The sequence below is a fragment of the Labrus bergylta genome, chromosome 4, assembly GCF_963930695.1.
Source record: "Labrus bergylta chromosome 4, fLabBer1.1, whole genome shotgun sequence".
Taxonomy (NCBI): Eukaryota; Metazoa; Chordata; class Actinopteri; order Labriformes; family Labridae; genus Labrus; species Labrus bergylta.
Window position 1 is genome coordinate 19,573,106 of NC_089198.1, and position 15,574 is coordinate 19,588,679.

Sequence of the window (15,574 nt, forward strand, 5' to 3'; positions counted from 1 at the left end):
CAGCTGACATGCGCAGTACTTCGTCACGTGACAGTAGTCGTCACCAACGTCACGTGACACGATCGACACTTTTCACGGTATCATGTGCACCTGAGAGGTTTCTTTTCTACCAGGTAAAACAAAAAGAAAAACCCGATTTGATTTGTGATTTGTACAATTATGATGAGAGGACTTTAAGACAGGAGGAATGGTTTGCTTTACACTGTTGTCTTGCGTTAGGTTGTAACACGTTTAGAGGTCACTTCTGCTGCCATAGCAACGTTAGCATGCTATTAGTTGTAACTATTCTAAAGACAATAATGACATTTAAATACTTAATGTGTCCAGTGACAAGCTAATAAAATTGACTGTAGACTTTCAGCACATTACCAATAATCTGATATCAGCCAGTATCACTTACTGTAGTGACCGCAGCTTTAGGGAAGTTATATTGTTTTGAACTTTAACCCTTGTGTTTGTTTTCATTTGTTTGGTGTTACAAGCTCAGCATTCAATATTTGGGAAAATAAAAATCAGCTTTGAAGCTTGTTAAACAAAACGGTGTTTACAGAAGGCTTTTGCAGGTGAAAGTAAACCGTGACAGTCCTTGTCATTTATATTAAACTGATCTGTTCCTCTTTTGCACTTCACACAATGGCTGGGTAATATAAACAACCCCACATATCTAGTATTTCATTTGTGTTCATAAGAGACTGTAAACAAAGCCTCACTGGAAGTTGTAAACATGATGGAAATAATGTTAAATTAAAAATACAAATGTTTTTTATTTGTGTGTGACTTCCTCAACTCAGTTATACTTTGAATTTCAACACCATTAAGTTAAAGTAGCTATGAAAAAGAAATACATAAACACAGGTTCCATTATACCAACAATATGTAGTGGATGTTTTCATCATTTTTTTTTTACTAATTGATCAAATCGAGGTTGAGTATAATATCATAATATAATATTATTTTAGCAGTTTTACAGCAGTTTTCGTAGCACAGCTGTTAGTCAAAGCCCCCTGAAACACACAGCGATATGAATACTTTTGTCATTATAAATACAGAGAAAGGTTAAGTCTAATGTAAACAAATGTGATGCATTCTGTGTCAGGAAGTCTGTATATTACCAGAGTCTTTGGCATATTATGTGTATGTAATTTTTGTTCTTGACTCAGATCAATCAATACTTATTGCCACGGACACAGTAAACACATCACAGCATGTCACCATAAAGTCAATCTGTTTCTTTAAACATGACTGTTTTAGTTATGGACCCATGTTTGTTTGTGCAGGTCTTCCAGGAAAGGGACAAATCAACCCGGAAGGAATGGATGGATTTCCTCTGAAGATTACCGAGGCAGTGTGTCTTGGGGCCAGCCTTGGCCTCACTAGCGTCTGCTATTATCTCTACACGAAGAGTCGGACAAGTCTAGATAAGCTTGATGTGAGATATGGATCATGTATAATTATCATAACTTTATACTGCCTCGTTTTTAAATGTTTTCTGCTTTCATGCTGTCCAAGCAAAAGAAAGGAATGGGATTAGTTGCAAAACCATTTAACCAATATTCAGCATTAACATAATGCTTAAAATCCTATTAGAGTAGATCAGTACTAATGTCTCTAAAAGGTGTTAACAGTGGGGTCCAATCTTCTAAGTCAGCTCTTTTCAACCTGCCAGGCTTGTGACTGAAGCACATTAAACTTGAACTGTTTTTTAATTAATTGAGAAAACAAGTAAGAATGTGAAAGTAGGGCTGTTTCAAACATGCTATCATAAATGCCATTAATCGAGATTAACTATTGAATTTGTGTGATAAAAATCATGTCATCGTTTGACAGCCCTAAGTAAATTCTAAAATTAATGAAGCAGATGCTTTTGTCTAAAGTGACGTACACCTGAGAGTAAGCCCAACACAAGCTACGGTCTAGAGAGGGAAAACAGCATCAGTAAGAGCTTAGAAAAGGCTTTAAGTCTGATCTGACACAGGTGCTGACAGGCAGTACACAGAAGCAAAGCACAGTGTGGTTTTTTTTGACACATTATAATCATCAACAACATCAACAGCTTCTTATGAGTATTCTAATCAGCAGCAATATTATCCTTAATATTATCGTCGTCAGCCACATCACTCATTAATTGTTAGGTATTTGTGAAAGAGCTGTGTCTTTAGCTTTTTCTTAAAGGTGGAAAGGGACTCTGTAGATCGAATGGAGGTTGGCTATTCTTTCAACCAATGGGGGACTTAGAGCTCTGTTGTGAAGGGTGGACCTGGCGCCTGTCATTGGCAGAGCTTAGACCTGTTTGATAGAGTTTAGGCAAGGGGGAGATGCTGATATTGCTGTTGAAAAGCGAGCAACAGGGTTTTAAATTCGGAGCATCAACTGGCAGCCAGTGGAGTGATATGAACAGCGTGGTGTTTTGGGATGTTGAAGACCAGTCACACTGCTGCATTTTGGATCAATCTGCAGAGATTTGATCGTGCATGCAGGAAGAACTGCCAGTAAGGAGTTGCTGTTAGGTAGGATGCTGTAGCGTAGGACGCTCTGACACTGCAGTGCTATGTGTGACAGTTGTGCCATGCACAGGCCAATTTTATAAAAATACGAAGCCTATCTAAAGTATGTGTATACATATACAAGTAGTCTGTGTCTCTTTTTCTCAGGATGCTCCGCACTTGAACATAGACGGCAAACTCCGGGACATTTTGAAAGTTACTCCAGGAGCATGTTTACAGTACGCTGTCATTGAAGGTAAACAGGGATCTTACTTTTTGTAAAGCAAATGAAAACGTGTACAAATATACATCTGTCTCATATTCTCTTTCTGTGTGTTCACCATGTAGGTACTGTGCAACCAGTCGGAGAGCCTCTTACGAGTCACTTCCAAAAAGAATATGTTGGTGTTTTGCAGAAATTCAACTTAACAGAACACAGGCTGGTTTGGAACAGCCTTTCACGCACTTGGTAAGAACTTAATCAAACCAATAATATAATGAAGCATTGTAAAACCATGTGATCATTTGGGTTATGTTGTTTTATAGACATTTTTAATTGTAAGTTAATAGTGAACAGTGTGAGACAGACAGGAAACAAAAGGGTAGAAAGGAAGGGATTACATACTAAATACATTCCTAGTTGTAATTGAACTGGTGAAGTTCTGTTTATCTGGTTTGAGCCTTAAAGAGTCTGTCCATATTCCATTAAGGAAGCCAGTATGAATGTGGAACAGGCATGTTGTTGGTCAGTGTTGTGGGCAAGCTTGAATTTTAGACAGGAGAAAGTTGGTTGTTATTTTTAACGTCAGATATTATTCTGTATCACGGCAATCAAACGTGCAGAAGAATCTCAGCTTAAATAAAAAAATCCCAGCTCTCAAAATTAGTAAAATTAGGCACACATGCAAGGTTTTTAAGTGTTGAAAACAAAACTTTGGCAACCATTAATGAAGTTTTAAAGAGCATCGTGTTACTTTACATTGAAGCCTTCACTTTGTAGTGACAGTTAGATATTATCTTAAATGGCATCCAATTCAGAAATTGGTTATTATGGAAATCCTCACATTACAAGACGAGGCTTTAAATCCTTCCTGACAGGTTAACACTCCCAGACTTACAATTCAACAAACTTCTTTATAATGCAGGCTTTCTATATGATCCATCATTCAAGCTATGTCACTTAATCTTTTCAGACATTAGCCCTTTTTCAAACCAACCCCGAAACCCTCTTCCTACCCACTACCCCTCCGTTTGCACGTCCTCGCGAAGGGTCCGCAATATTAAGCCATATATTAGTCTACACTAATATAACTTACTAAAGAAGAATAAGAAGAATCTAGGCTACATAAATATTTTTATAGAATGCATTAGCTACAAAAAAAAAAGCCGTTCCTGCAAGATGGCGCTGAGAAACCATGGTAACACAGGTGGTTCCTGTTTCCACCTGCGAGAGGGAAGTTTTTCCCAAAGCCTGCCGCTGTATTTCTACCCTACACCTTGATGAAGTGGACTTCATTCAGCTGCGAGTGTGACCTCTAACGGAGTGCAAAAACTACTGAGCAAACCCAAAGTTGAAATATATTTAACATTTTGTCTGTGTCATCATATTTGGTACTAAGGAGACCTGTTGTTGTTCTTCTTGTTACTTGCTGTAGGAGCGACAGTGAACGAGTCCTGCACCAGCGAGTGAATGCAGTGCCGTTCCTGTTAGTCGGATCAGATGATACCACCGTCAAAGTCCTGAGTCCTCTGCAGGCCTTAGGAGATCACATGGAGATCACTCACGAGAAGTTCCACCAGGTCAATTACGGCTTGGGGGACATCGTAGGACAATACCTCAGTGGGGAGAAACTTAAAGGGCAGCTGGAGACAGAAGAAATGCTCAAAGTCAGTCGCTGGGTCACATTTTAGCAATTGTGTTTTGTCTTATCTCAAAACTGAATTTTTATAAACTTGAAAAAGCATTAATTTAGCTTACAATATGATTGAGTATTAACACGAACAAATATTCATTTTTCCCAGGTGGGAGCGACTCTTACAGGTGTGGGTGAGTTGATTCTGGACACAGACGGCACCCTGAATCTTCGACCGCCCGCTAATGGCTCGCCGTATTTTTTGAGCACGACAGACTTTGACACTCTTAGAGGAGAGCAGGAGAGCTCGGCAGTTTTGTGGAAAGTTCTGGCCATTGCTTCTGCTTTGGCCGGAGCAGCGGCCCTCCTCTGGGTCGGACGACGTTACTACAACCAACTGAAAGTTCGCTGGGAGCAGGAGCAGGAGAGGAGGGATTTTGAGAGACTCCAGGCTGAACTTCCGAGAGTGTCTGCTCAAGTGCAAGGCCTCGATCAAGACAATGAAGAAAACACAGAGAATGCCTGCGTGATTTGCCTCACTCAGCCACGTAACTGTATTCTATTGGACTGCGGACATGTTTGCTGCTGCCATAGCTGTTACCAGGCGCTTCCAAAACGCACATGCCCCATCTGTAGACAGAACATCACAAGGGTGGTGCCTCTTTACCATGTTTGACACACCAGTGTGACCTTTTCATTTAAAAGGCCTCAACGGTTGCACTTAGAACTAAAAAAATAAATATTTTATGAAGATTATTGTGTATTAAAAGAACATACATGAATCATAATGATATCGTGCAAATAATTTTGTTCATCACGGCACAACAGAAATTTCCCAGTGAGGGACATATGTCTTGAATTGGTCATACAGGAAAATGAAGTCCATTTTGGGAAAAGGGTGAACATTAATACATCATAAATGTTTATTTTCCTAAGAGTTTGTCTGGTGCCTTTTTCTTAATTTATATGGTTGCTGCTAAGAATGGATGTACTGTGTGTGTCTAAATAACTTAAGTCTCATCATCAGATGCTAAACTATTGTTACAATCGCTTTCGGTTTGAGATGCTGGAAGTTACTGAAACAAAAATACATGTAGTGCCAAGACATGCCGTGACAAGGGGTGATTATGAACTACAGGGTGGGATTGTGTGTGAAATGTTGGTTTGTTGAAAGAAATTCAATAAAAAGATTCACTGAGCCGTTTGTGTAGTGTTTGGCTTGATGGTGCAAACTTGCTCATCCACTTTCCTTTTTCTTTTTTTTTTAAGGTTTATTTTTGGGCTTTTTGTGCCTTTTAATGGAGAGGACAGTGGACAGAGCTGGAAATCTGGGGGAGAGAGAATGGGGAATGACATGCAGGAAGGGAGCTACAGGCCGGATTCGGACCCAGGCCGCCCACTTTTAGGACTATAGCCTCCATACATGGGGCGCGCGCACTAACCACTGCACCACCAGTGCCCGGCTCATTGACTTTTCTAATCTGTTATACAAGTGCAATGAGTATACAGGTCTCTGTGAGGTTCACATGTAATATGCATCATCCTCATTATATCTGTATTAAAGATCCCATATGATTTGAGATTTGGTGTTCTGCCTGTCTGCATTTCTAAATAATCTACAGACATCAGAACAGCAGCTGTTACATCGAATGGCTGCTATTTAACATCAGGGAGGCAGCTCATGTCTGAAAAGATCCATCCTTCTCTCAGGATGAGATCAATTCATGATGTTTTATTTTTATTTTTCCATAAGCACACATCCTTGTTAACAGCACCTGGTGTCTGTAAAGACTCGAGTGAATTGAGTCATCAAGCCTACTCTTTCAGTTAGCTGTAACAAGCGTCGGGAAGATGTGGAGAAGGACAGTAAAATAAAAAGCCACCTCCAGGTTGCCTTTTATAGCACACAAAGTGAGAAAATTAATAGGTGCGTGTGTTTGGGTGTGGAGAGCGGGGGGTTAGGGCCTGAGTGTGGGTGAAAAGGGAGCAGGTGGGAGACACAGGATCCCATAAATCTAGCTCAGCGGTCATAAGGGTTCCCTTTGACAAATTCTTCATGAGCTCTCTCAGCAGAACAGCAGCTGTGGCTCTCAGGAGACGCAGACTATTACTGTAGCACCCGCTGACCTCCGAGGGGCATGGGAAAGAAACAACGGTGTTTGAGTTGTTTGTTCTTATTTAATTGGATATTGAAAAAACATTACAAGAAGAAGAAAAATATGAATCACACATTTGCCTCAGGAGAGAGTAAATGATTTGAAAATGTGGCTAAAATGTGCAGTTACACATTTTTGCTTTAATAGTACAGATGATATAGAGGGAAAAAAAGGTTAATTCTCCTTGTGTCCTCATTGTCTTTGTCCATTATCAAAACTACTTTTGGTTTTATTCAGGATGTATATCTGAACAAAGAAAAAGCTTCTGCCACTAGGTGTCCATATTTCTTCATGTGAGGTAGTGAGACAGTCACTGTACTGACAGTACAGTTAATGGTTTCCAAATCATTTAACATTCACTTGCATATCTTGTTTTAATATGTTCTGACAGCTGATGATATGGAATATTGGTTAGACACACATATACTTAAAGGAGACATATTAGGAGAAATCTTCTTTTACAGTGTTTTTGAACATATATTTGGGTAGCCTGAGAGTCTACTGACCCACAAAATGTGAAATAAACCCATCCAGTCCAGAGAACAGTGCTCCGTTTACAAATTTGCTCAACTTGTGATGTCCCAGTGGGATTCTGGTAGAAAAAATACCCTCCCCTTCCCTCCCCTGGTGATTAAATGTGATACCAAAATTAATTAAACCCAAAGGATGAATTTGGTGGCCTCCTGACAAGCACCATTATCATTACAGTTTTCATTTATTGAACTTTGGTTTATGACAAAGAACCCTCAATGCAGGTTTACCTTCAAATCAACTTCAGCTGTACTGCCTTGTTATGCAAGTCAGCAGTTTTAGATCAGTCTACCTGCTAAACATCCATCAGCACGTTATAGCTAGCATTGCTAAATACTTTATATTCTTCAGTAAAATGATGTGTTCCTTATTTCAAGTGACTGAGACTAAAGTGGCAAAGCTCAAGATCTGCAGAAAAAGTTCAATACATTTTTGAGTATATGACTCACTGTGACCTTTTGTTCTTGTGCTCGTGACAGGGAGCAGTGAGGTGGATGTCTTTTTGAACGTTGGCACTGGCAGACACTCAGGAGACAGCAGGAGGAAAGGTAGAGATGCAGTCTCTCAGGAGAGTGAGCCAATACAGCATGATATCGTCCCTCATGCCAATTACCGCTGTCACCCATCTGCTGTGAGCGCGCAGTGAAACATGGGATAAGTGACCTACTTTGTAACATTAGTGTGACTGCAGTGCCTCTCCATTCGTCGACAAACCAAGCGCTCCCTCCCCGAAGAGATGGAAACAGGGATGATATTAAAGGGAAACACACGGGTCAGACATGGATCCTCATCCCCAATTTGCCACAGATATTTCTAGAGGTATCTATCCTCAAAACTAGAAACACCATCCGCATAACACAAAGTAATCTGACAAATAATCAGTCCAAAATATGAATTCCTGCAGGTTTTAAGAAACAAACAAACAATCAAAAATCTTTGATTCCTAGACAAGGTGTGCAAGTAGGTGTTTGAATTTAAGGACTATAAAGGTTAGAAACTGATCCAAACTTCACAACAGGGTCCTAAGTCTCTAACTAGACTCTTCTCCTCTGTCGCCTCCGGTGGTGGAACAAACTTCAAAACTCCATTTCATCTGCAGAGTCCCTTTGCACCTTTAAGAAAAAGCTGAAGTCCCAGCTCTTTCATAAATACTTACGCACTTGAGGATAATGATGATGACAACGACGATGGTTTTGTTTGGTCATGATCATTTTAGGATGGTTTGATGCCGATTAGAACTCTCGAAAATGTGTTTTAAAGGAGGGGTTCGCACATCCAACCATCTCATGAAGTAGGACACCAGTCTACTATTCCTCGGCTTTACCAATTTATTGTTTAAAATCACAGCGTTTTGGTCCCTCTGAAACTTTATCAAGTGCGTTCCACTGAACACATCAGTGATGCCAGCAAGAGTAATGTGCATGATTTTTTCATTTAAATGTGACGTTTTTATCACAAAAGAAAGAGTACTAATTGTGCATAATGGGCCCTGTCATCCTTGTGTTCTAAAATATTCCCAATGCATTAACTTATCATTAATATTGGTAATGGAAATCATACAGTCTATCTGACCTGTATGATCTCAAATTCAACAAATAGAGTAGAACTTGGTGATACATTTTCTACACCGATATTGTACTAGACAACATGAAACATTTACCTTTCATCCCCTTTTTGGATGCTCCTGTGCATAAGATGCAAAAAAAAAAAAGGGTGAGCGTACAGCTACCTCTGTGTAGCACTCTCATGCTGCAGACCACAGCTGTGTGTTCACCAATCCAAGGGCATGATATCTTTCAGTGTCCCCACCATCTATCGAAAGATGTTTGTGCAAAAAAGCAAACAGCATTAATCTTCATGATGAGGAGAGCAGATAAGCACGGCATTTTCATTTGTTTTAAGACGATGGATGGAGTGTGTATCTAATCTTTCTCTTTGTCCTCTAACAAGCATTTTTTGTTTTTCTGAAAAAAAGCCACACACACACACACACACACACACACACACACACACACACACACACACACACACACACACACACACACACACACACTAATCCCAGCTAGTACTCATGTAATTGATCAGGGTTATTGGTGTCTGCTTTTTTGGGGGGTTTTTCTTCAATGGGTAACATGGTGTGTGTGTGTGTGTGTGTGTGTGTGTGTGTGTGTGTGTGTGTGTGTGTGTTTTGTGTGTGTCAGCTCAGCAGTGCTTCATTCGCTTGAAGCCAGAGATGGGGAGGGAGTGAGTGACTCAGCAGGGTGATTCACTTGTAATTGGTGGCAGTGCTTCGAGAGCACACACATGCACACACACACTTATTTCCTTCGGGTGTGTGCCCTTGTCAGAAGTGAGCGAATGATTGAGTGAGCCTGATCATTAAGAAGTGCTGCCTGCTAAAGTGGAGGAGATGGAGGAAGAGGTGAGAGGAGAAATCACAGTATCTGGACTTGGAGAGATCAATTGAACAAAACAGAGAAAGAACAAATAAGGAGTCTTTGCAACATAATGTATGAGGTGTCCAGTTTGTGCAAAACATACATACTTTTGTTCCTTAACGGTGTACATAAAGCAGCACCTGGTAACATGTGGAGCAGCGGGTTGGATTTGACTCATGACATCATGTGAAATTCACAGCGTGAATGAATGGCCCCGCTCTGTGACAGCTGGAGGCGGCAGTTTATTGAGTAAGCGGAGGTTTGTGAGTCATGCCTTGGGACTTCCATTCAGAGAAAGTGAAATGTTTATGATCTCTGAGGCAGTCTAATTGATTTTTTTTATCAATTGTCAGTTTGTATGATTAAACAACCAGCTTCCAACAAAAAAGAACTCATGACACTTTATATAAGGAGCAGGCCTAGTCCATGCTATATTTGATTTTTTTTAGATTGTTTTTTTGGGCTTCTCTGTGCCTTTATTGTAGAGACAGGATAGAGTCAGAAATCAGGGGGAGAACGAGACTGGGGAATGACATGCGGGAAAGGAGCCACAGTTTCAAAACCTGGGTCGCCGGCTCGAAAGACTATAGCCTCCTCACATAGGGGGCGCACACACTAACCACTGGGCTGCCGGCACCCCAGTCAAGGCTATTTGCTATATAATTTAAAGTGACCCAACTGAATCCACCATGAGTAAGCACCTTGCAACAGTGTCAAGAAAAAAACCCTCTAACTAGACACTTTGAGCAGAAGCAGACTCATCGGTAGAACACCAATCTGGACACAAGACTGGCGGGGCCTAGAAAGTGTGATAGAGAGAAGAAAGAGTGAGAACAATCGAGACTTTACAGACTCGTTGTTATGAGCCCAATAATAATAGTAAAAATATGTCTCATCTTATAACAACTAATAATGATAATGGCAGTATGCAAGATGAACAACAAAAGAAAAGATGTAAATTTAGGAGGATGCATTAATAGGACATGAATTCATACAAACAGATCGAAATAAAGATAGAGGAGTATACGAGAGTGAGCTGTAACCAGTCAACTACAGCATTATCCTCTGCCATGCATGAAATAGACTTTCTGGGTTGAATGAAAATGTCGGCTGCATTTTTCCTCGTTTTAAGTATTGCTTTCTGGACAAAATCATATTTTTCACAAGGGGCATATTTCTGTGTGAAGGCAGCCAGCTGAAATAAAAAGCTTGCTTTGTTTTGACTCTACAGCCTCCCAAATGTCTCATCCCTGCAGGAAAAAAAAACCTCAGAACCTTTTTCAGCCGCACTGATCTCCTGTCAGATGGTCATTTTTACAGTCAGCTATGCAGGCTGGCTGCTTTAAGAGAGGAACGCTGCTTCAATGGAAAGGTTGTTCCATGTATATAGAGGGGGTCAGCTGGCCCGAGGTTGTGAGGACAGGTTCGGTCCAATAATAGATTTCTGTCTTTGCTTGTGAGTGAGACACCATATGCTGTGCGGCCAAGACCATGAAACAGTGTCTTCAAAAAGAGAGCAGGGAGGAATGACGTAATTTCAAATCAAGCCAGTTCATTAATAATAATGGCTCTGTCCATGGTGCTGGAATAAGCAATTCATAATTTTACAGCTGAATCACAAGGAGAACTTGTGATACATGCTTCTGTATTTATGTTTTAATATTTGAAATGCCATGTAGGCCTACATATCTTTAAAAAAAAGTCTAAATTGTAATCATGTCAAATGTATTTTTTATTTTTATTTTCGTAATTCTCGTCAGATGCTTATGATAAGTAGATCCTTAATATAGAAGATTTTCAAGATTTTTAAGGGGTTACTTCTCTTGTTAATGCAATCTGTTTCTTCTTTTTGTTTCAGATACTTTAAAAGGGACACTCCTACAATATAGATATGAATTGACTGTAAAGGAGTCACAAGCAACAGATTGGAAAAAAGAAGAAGTTAAAATTAGGCAAATTTTGGGTCACATTTCACCTCGGTGCACATTAAACTTCTCTAGAGGCTAACGATGCATTTCCCACAGATTTCCTATAGAAGAGTCTCCAAACTTCAAAACCTCCCAGCGTTGCTGCTTCACTGCTGTTATTTCATCTCTCTCCTCTTGGTGTCACTCTTGCTCCTCAACCTCTCTGAGTCCCCCACCTCACACACACACACACACACACACACACACACACACACACACACACACACACACACACACACACACACACACACACGCACGCACGCACGCACGCACGCACACACACACACACAACGCACGCGCGCGCGCTTCAAACCCGGATGGATGACTTCACCATCCTGCCTGGGTTTCCTTTATGATCCCGGGATCTCCCACTTTCCTCAGCAGACATCAGCCAGCTACACAGGCGAACACAGCTCTCTGATTCACACACATACACACGCGAGCTGTCTCTACCTGCCGCTGCAACACAAACCAGAGACCACAACAACAACACTGGGACTTCAGACTTCCTGCGCCCCCTGATCCGCATCGAGTTTTACACACAAAAACGGATCCAAGCAGGAGACAACCGCTGCAGCCTGCACCTCTAACGCGGATCTACGGCTGCATTAAGCTTAAAGCGGTTTAAGGAATCCTTTAACCTTTTAACCTTCGCTGGTGACCCTACTCTGCCCGTGCCACAATGTCCGAGGTGCTGCCATACAACGAGGGGAAGATGAGCGGCTACGGAGCGGACAGCGAGGTCAGCCAGATGTCCTTTAGCTGCGGACTGCAGGACACAAGCGCCTTTTTCGGCGCGTCGCAGGCGAAAAGACCCCCGAAGCTTGGACAGATCGGCAGAGCCAAGCGAGGTAAAGAATGGTTAAATAGAGGATCCACACTTAAGAATGCTGTCACTAACTTTGTTACACGATCAGAATGATTAATGTGACAGAAAATGACAACGTGAATATGTTGAGTCTACAGTGTACTCCTTTTTTTTTTAGAGAGAGTTTACTGTAATATTGAAAATAGAATTTCTTTAAGTTCAGGTAAACATCTCTAATATGCTATAGAAGTGTGTGAAAATGCACCAAACACTGAATGCATCACTATGCACGCCAGTCTGTGGTCGACGACACCCAGACTGTTTACATTTATGCACGAGTGACACATTATCTCTTCATGCACGGACACACCCCATCAAATAATAGGGTTTAATTGTGAGGATAAAAGCCTGACTCGTGGCCATTATCGGAAATGAGTTGGGTTTTTTTTGCACAAAGTGCGCGTACTCGATATCAGGGATTTGCAACAGTGCTGTAATTTATTTATTTATTCACCTGATACCGCACTACATTTCTTTTTCTAGTGCGCCATATTCCCCTCTACTATAGGCCATTAGTCTGAAGCCATTGTGGACAGAAATCATGACCTATGATGAGACACAATGCATTGATTATTTCACAGGATGTTGTAAAAAAATCTAAGCTGTCCTGGTGTCAGTAAACATTCTCCTTTTCCCCACTTTTCTCCCCAACAGTGGTGATCGAGGACGACCGAATAGACGAGGTCCTGAAGGGGATGACAGACAAGTCTTCACCCGGTGTTTAAACATGAACGATGCCTTGCAGACTTTTTAATTTTGATCACCGATTTGAAGCACTTGCCGGCTGTGCATGTTCGAGGATTGCGGGAGAAAACGACGGCACGAAGCGAGGTTGGCTTGACTCAAAGGTAGACGGGAAGAAAAGGGCAAATGAGGGGAAATGGAGAAGGCTAAAGGAAGAAAAATGAGGAAAGAAGATGGTGAAGAAAGAGAGAGAAAGACTCTGGAAAAGACAAAGAATTATCATGGGATTGCTGGCAATTCTCCAAACGAATCCCGATTTTAAACTAGTGCTGCGCAGCACGATGTTGAGATGGCGGACCCTGCTCTGTGTCTCAGCCTCTGCTGACTTTAAAGATGGATGAACTTGTCATTACTTCACCACCATCTCTTTTTTCCAAACGCGCTGTAAGCAACAAAACACTGCAACTGGAGGCTGAAGCTAAAAATCCCAGTCCTATTTCAATAAGTTGTACAGTAGGTAGAGTGAGCTCTCAGACGCCCCCCCCCCTTTAGGCTCTGCTTTGTTGATTCAGTCGGCGACGGTGCATTCAAAGGAGCTGTCCTTTCAGCACTGGTCCAATGCATTCCTGTTACTGCTAACGCTTTTGAAAAACAGACCAACCAAACTCTCCAGTCTGCTAAATAGAGGAGATCTATTGTATGTAAAAACATATATCCGGGGATGGTGCAATGTTAATATTTTCTTTAGTAGAGCCCTTTTTGTTCCTGGCCCTTTAAAGAGCATTAGGCCACAGTTTAAAACTGAACCAACACGGGCTACAATCTTCTTCTGCAATTACCCATAAGTGGTCAAAGGTGTAGGATGGCACCTCCATGTAGCTGATTTACACGGCACATATCTTTAATTTCTTCTCTTTTTTTGGTTTGCATTTGTCAAAATGCTCAGATATCTACAGAGGCCAGCAGAGATGTGGAGATTATACTCAATGTTTAAAATAGTAGTCATGAAATTGATGGGAAAAAAAATAATAATTTGGTTTTATTGATTTAGCTATTATTCGTGTTTTGTCCTCGATGAGTTTTTTCTCCATCTATTTGCATGAACTTTCACTCCGGTGCCAAGGTAGGTGCCACTACTCTTACCCTGGCACGCTTCTTTTTAACAAAAGTCATATTTGTATTTTTATATCTAAATATTTGTTATTTAAATGATATGCTAGTCTATCGTCTTACAGTTCATCAACAAAAATATTTCTACTTCAGAGCGGATATTCAGAATGAGACTGGGCTTCATGGATGGGAATCTGAGATTTAGGTGGACTGGTCTCGTTCTATATCAGAGGTTGAGTTTTTTAAAAGACTTACTGAATGTGTCTGGGGTTTTTGCACACATCAATGTTAAACTATTATTAAGAAATCGTATACTGTGACTTGAGCTTCGTTGATGAATTTGTTAGAAAATCGCAGTTTTAGAGTATATTGCACTGTTTACGAGTATCCTCAAATAACACGTCGTTATTTGACCGATTTTGGACATTATAGTTTTTTTTCTGTTTGTTTTTTTTTATTTTGTTTATTTTGTACCATTATTTTAAAGAAACTGGATATGGTTTGTTGTGCATGAAACCTTAATATTTTCAATAATGAAACATCGTTTTATGAAGCAAAAAAGCAACAAAAATGTCATGACATTCTAAGAATGAGTCATTGTATATTATGATGCCATTTTCACTGTATTTGGTGAATTAATAAATGGTGAAAGAAAATGTTAATTTGGCTCGTTGGTTTGGCTTTTGTCTCAAGGAATCTTGATTTAAGATAAACCTTAAAGAAGCCTGGGCTGGTTCTTTCTGTAAAAGCACCTCAGCATTTAAGAAAGAAAACATACATGTAGCTGCAGCATTGGAAAGCAAAGGACCTCTCATTTCTTTGTAGCCGTTAGACTTAGTATGAGCTCAGTAGCAGTAAATTCTGATCCTTAATTAAAGACTAGGGCAGGAACAGTGATCCATCTGTTAAGCTGTTAAACAACTCCATGCTGGCCTACAGTGAATCTATTCAAGTACAGAGCCTGAGGAAGCCACTACTGGCCACATGATCATCTATCACAGTCTACATGTGCAATGTCCTCATACAGCAGCTCACACACTAAGACTACAGCAGGCCTGGATGGTGCACCAACTGTGACGCACCAAGAAAAACCCACATCATTCACTAGTAGCTCTTAAATCATCATGGTCTGTAGTTTATTACAGTGTTTCCCATCATTTCTGGTCCAATGAATGAACACAATCCTATCAGAAATGATTCAGAACCTTTTCATTTCAGCATGTGGGTTGGATTGGGGTAGTCTTGTCCAACAGCATTGGACAGAAGAGAGAATACCCTGGCTTTGGTGGATGCCTGGATACATATGTACAGTGCACTGGATGATAATCACCTCTAAACAGTTCCATAAATTGTCATGTTAGAACTGCAAATTAAATTAAATTATAGTGAGGTTGTTTGCAATAAACCAACACAACATTGTGCGTATATTTGAATCGGAAAGAGAGGACATTAAAATGGTATTTGTGTTAATTATAAATGCTTTG

At 40.6% G+C, this 15,574-nt stretch overlaps 2 protein-coding genes across 2 annotated transcripts; both read left to right on the forward strand.

The window, feature by feature from the left end:
* mul2 (mitochondrial E3 ubiquitin protein ligase 2) lies at window positions 1-5,534 on the forward strand. Its single transcript, XM_020633994.3, has 6 exons — window positions 1-113; window positions 1,278-1,429; window positions 2,652-2,739; window positions 2,832-2,952; window positions 4,139-4,370; window positions 4,506-5,534. The coding sequence occupies exons 2-6, from the start codon at window positions 1,313-1,315 to the stop codon at window positions 5,010-5,012; spliced, it is 1,065 nt and encodes a 354-aa protein (XP_020489650.1). The 5' UTR covers window positions 1-113; window positions 1,278-1,312; the 3' UTR covers window positions 5,013-5,534.
* A 6,258-nt stretch (window positions 5,535-11,792) lies between these two features.
* camk2n1a (calcium/calmodulin-dependent protein kinase II inhibitor 1a) lies at window positions 11,793-14,752 on the forward strand. The gene is made up of 2 exons (XM_020633976.3): window positions 11,793-12,279; window positions 12,951-14,752. Exons 1-2 carry the CDS (start codon window positions 12,111-12,113, stop codon window positions 13,019-13,021), a joined length of 240 nt encoding a protein of 79 aa, XP_020489632.1. The 5' UTR covers window positions 11,793-12,110; the 3' UTR covers window positions 13,022-14,752.
* Window positions 14,753-15,574: the final 822 nt, after the last annotated feature.

Coding starts and splice junctions, on each gene's coding strand:
- mul2 (XM_020633994.3), top strand. CDS start 1,313: ATGGATGGATTTCCTCTGAAGATTACCGAGGCAGTGTGTCTTGGGGCC. Junction 1,430..2,651: donor CAAGTCTAGATAAGCTTGAT/GTGAGATATGGA, acceptor TCTTTTTCTCAG/GATGCTCCGCACTTGAACAT. Junction 2,740..2,831: donor ACAGTACGCTGTCATTGAAG/GTAAACAGGGAT, acceptor TTCACCATGTAG/GTACTGTGCAACCAGTCGGA.
- camk2n1a (XM_020633976.3), top strand. CDS start 12,111: ATGTCCGAGGTGCTGCCATACAACGAGGGGAAGATGAGCGGCTACGGA. Junction 12,280..12,950: donor GATCGGCAGAGCCAAGCGAG/GTAAAGAATGGT, acceptor TCTCCCCAACAG/TGGTGATCGAGGACGACCGA.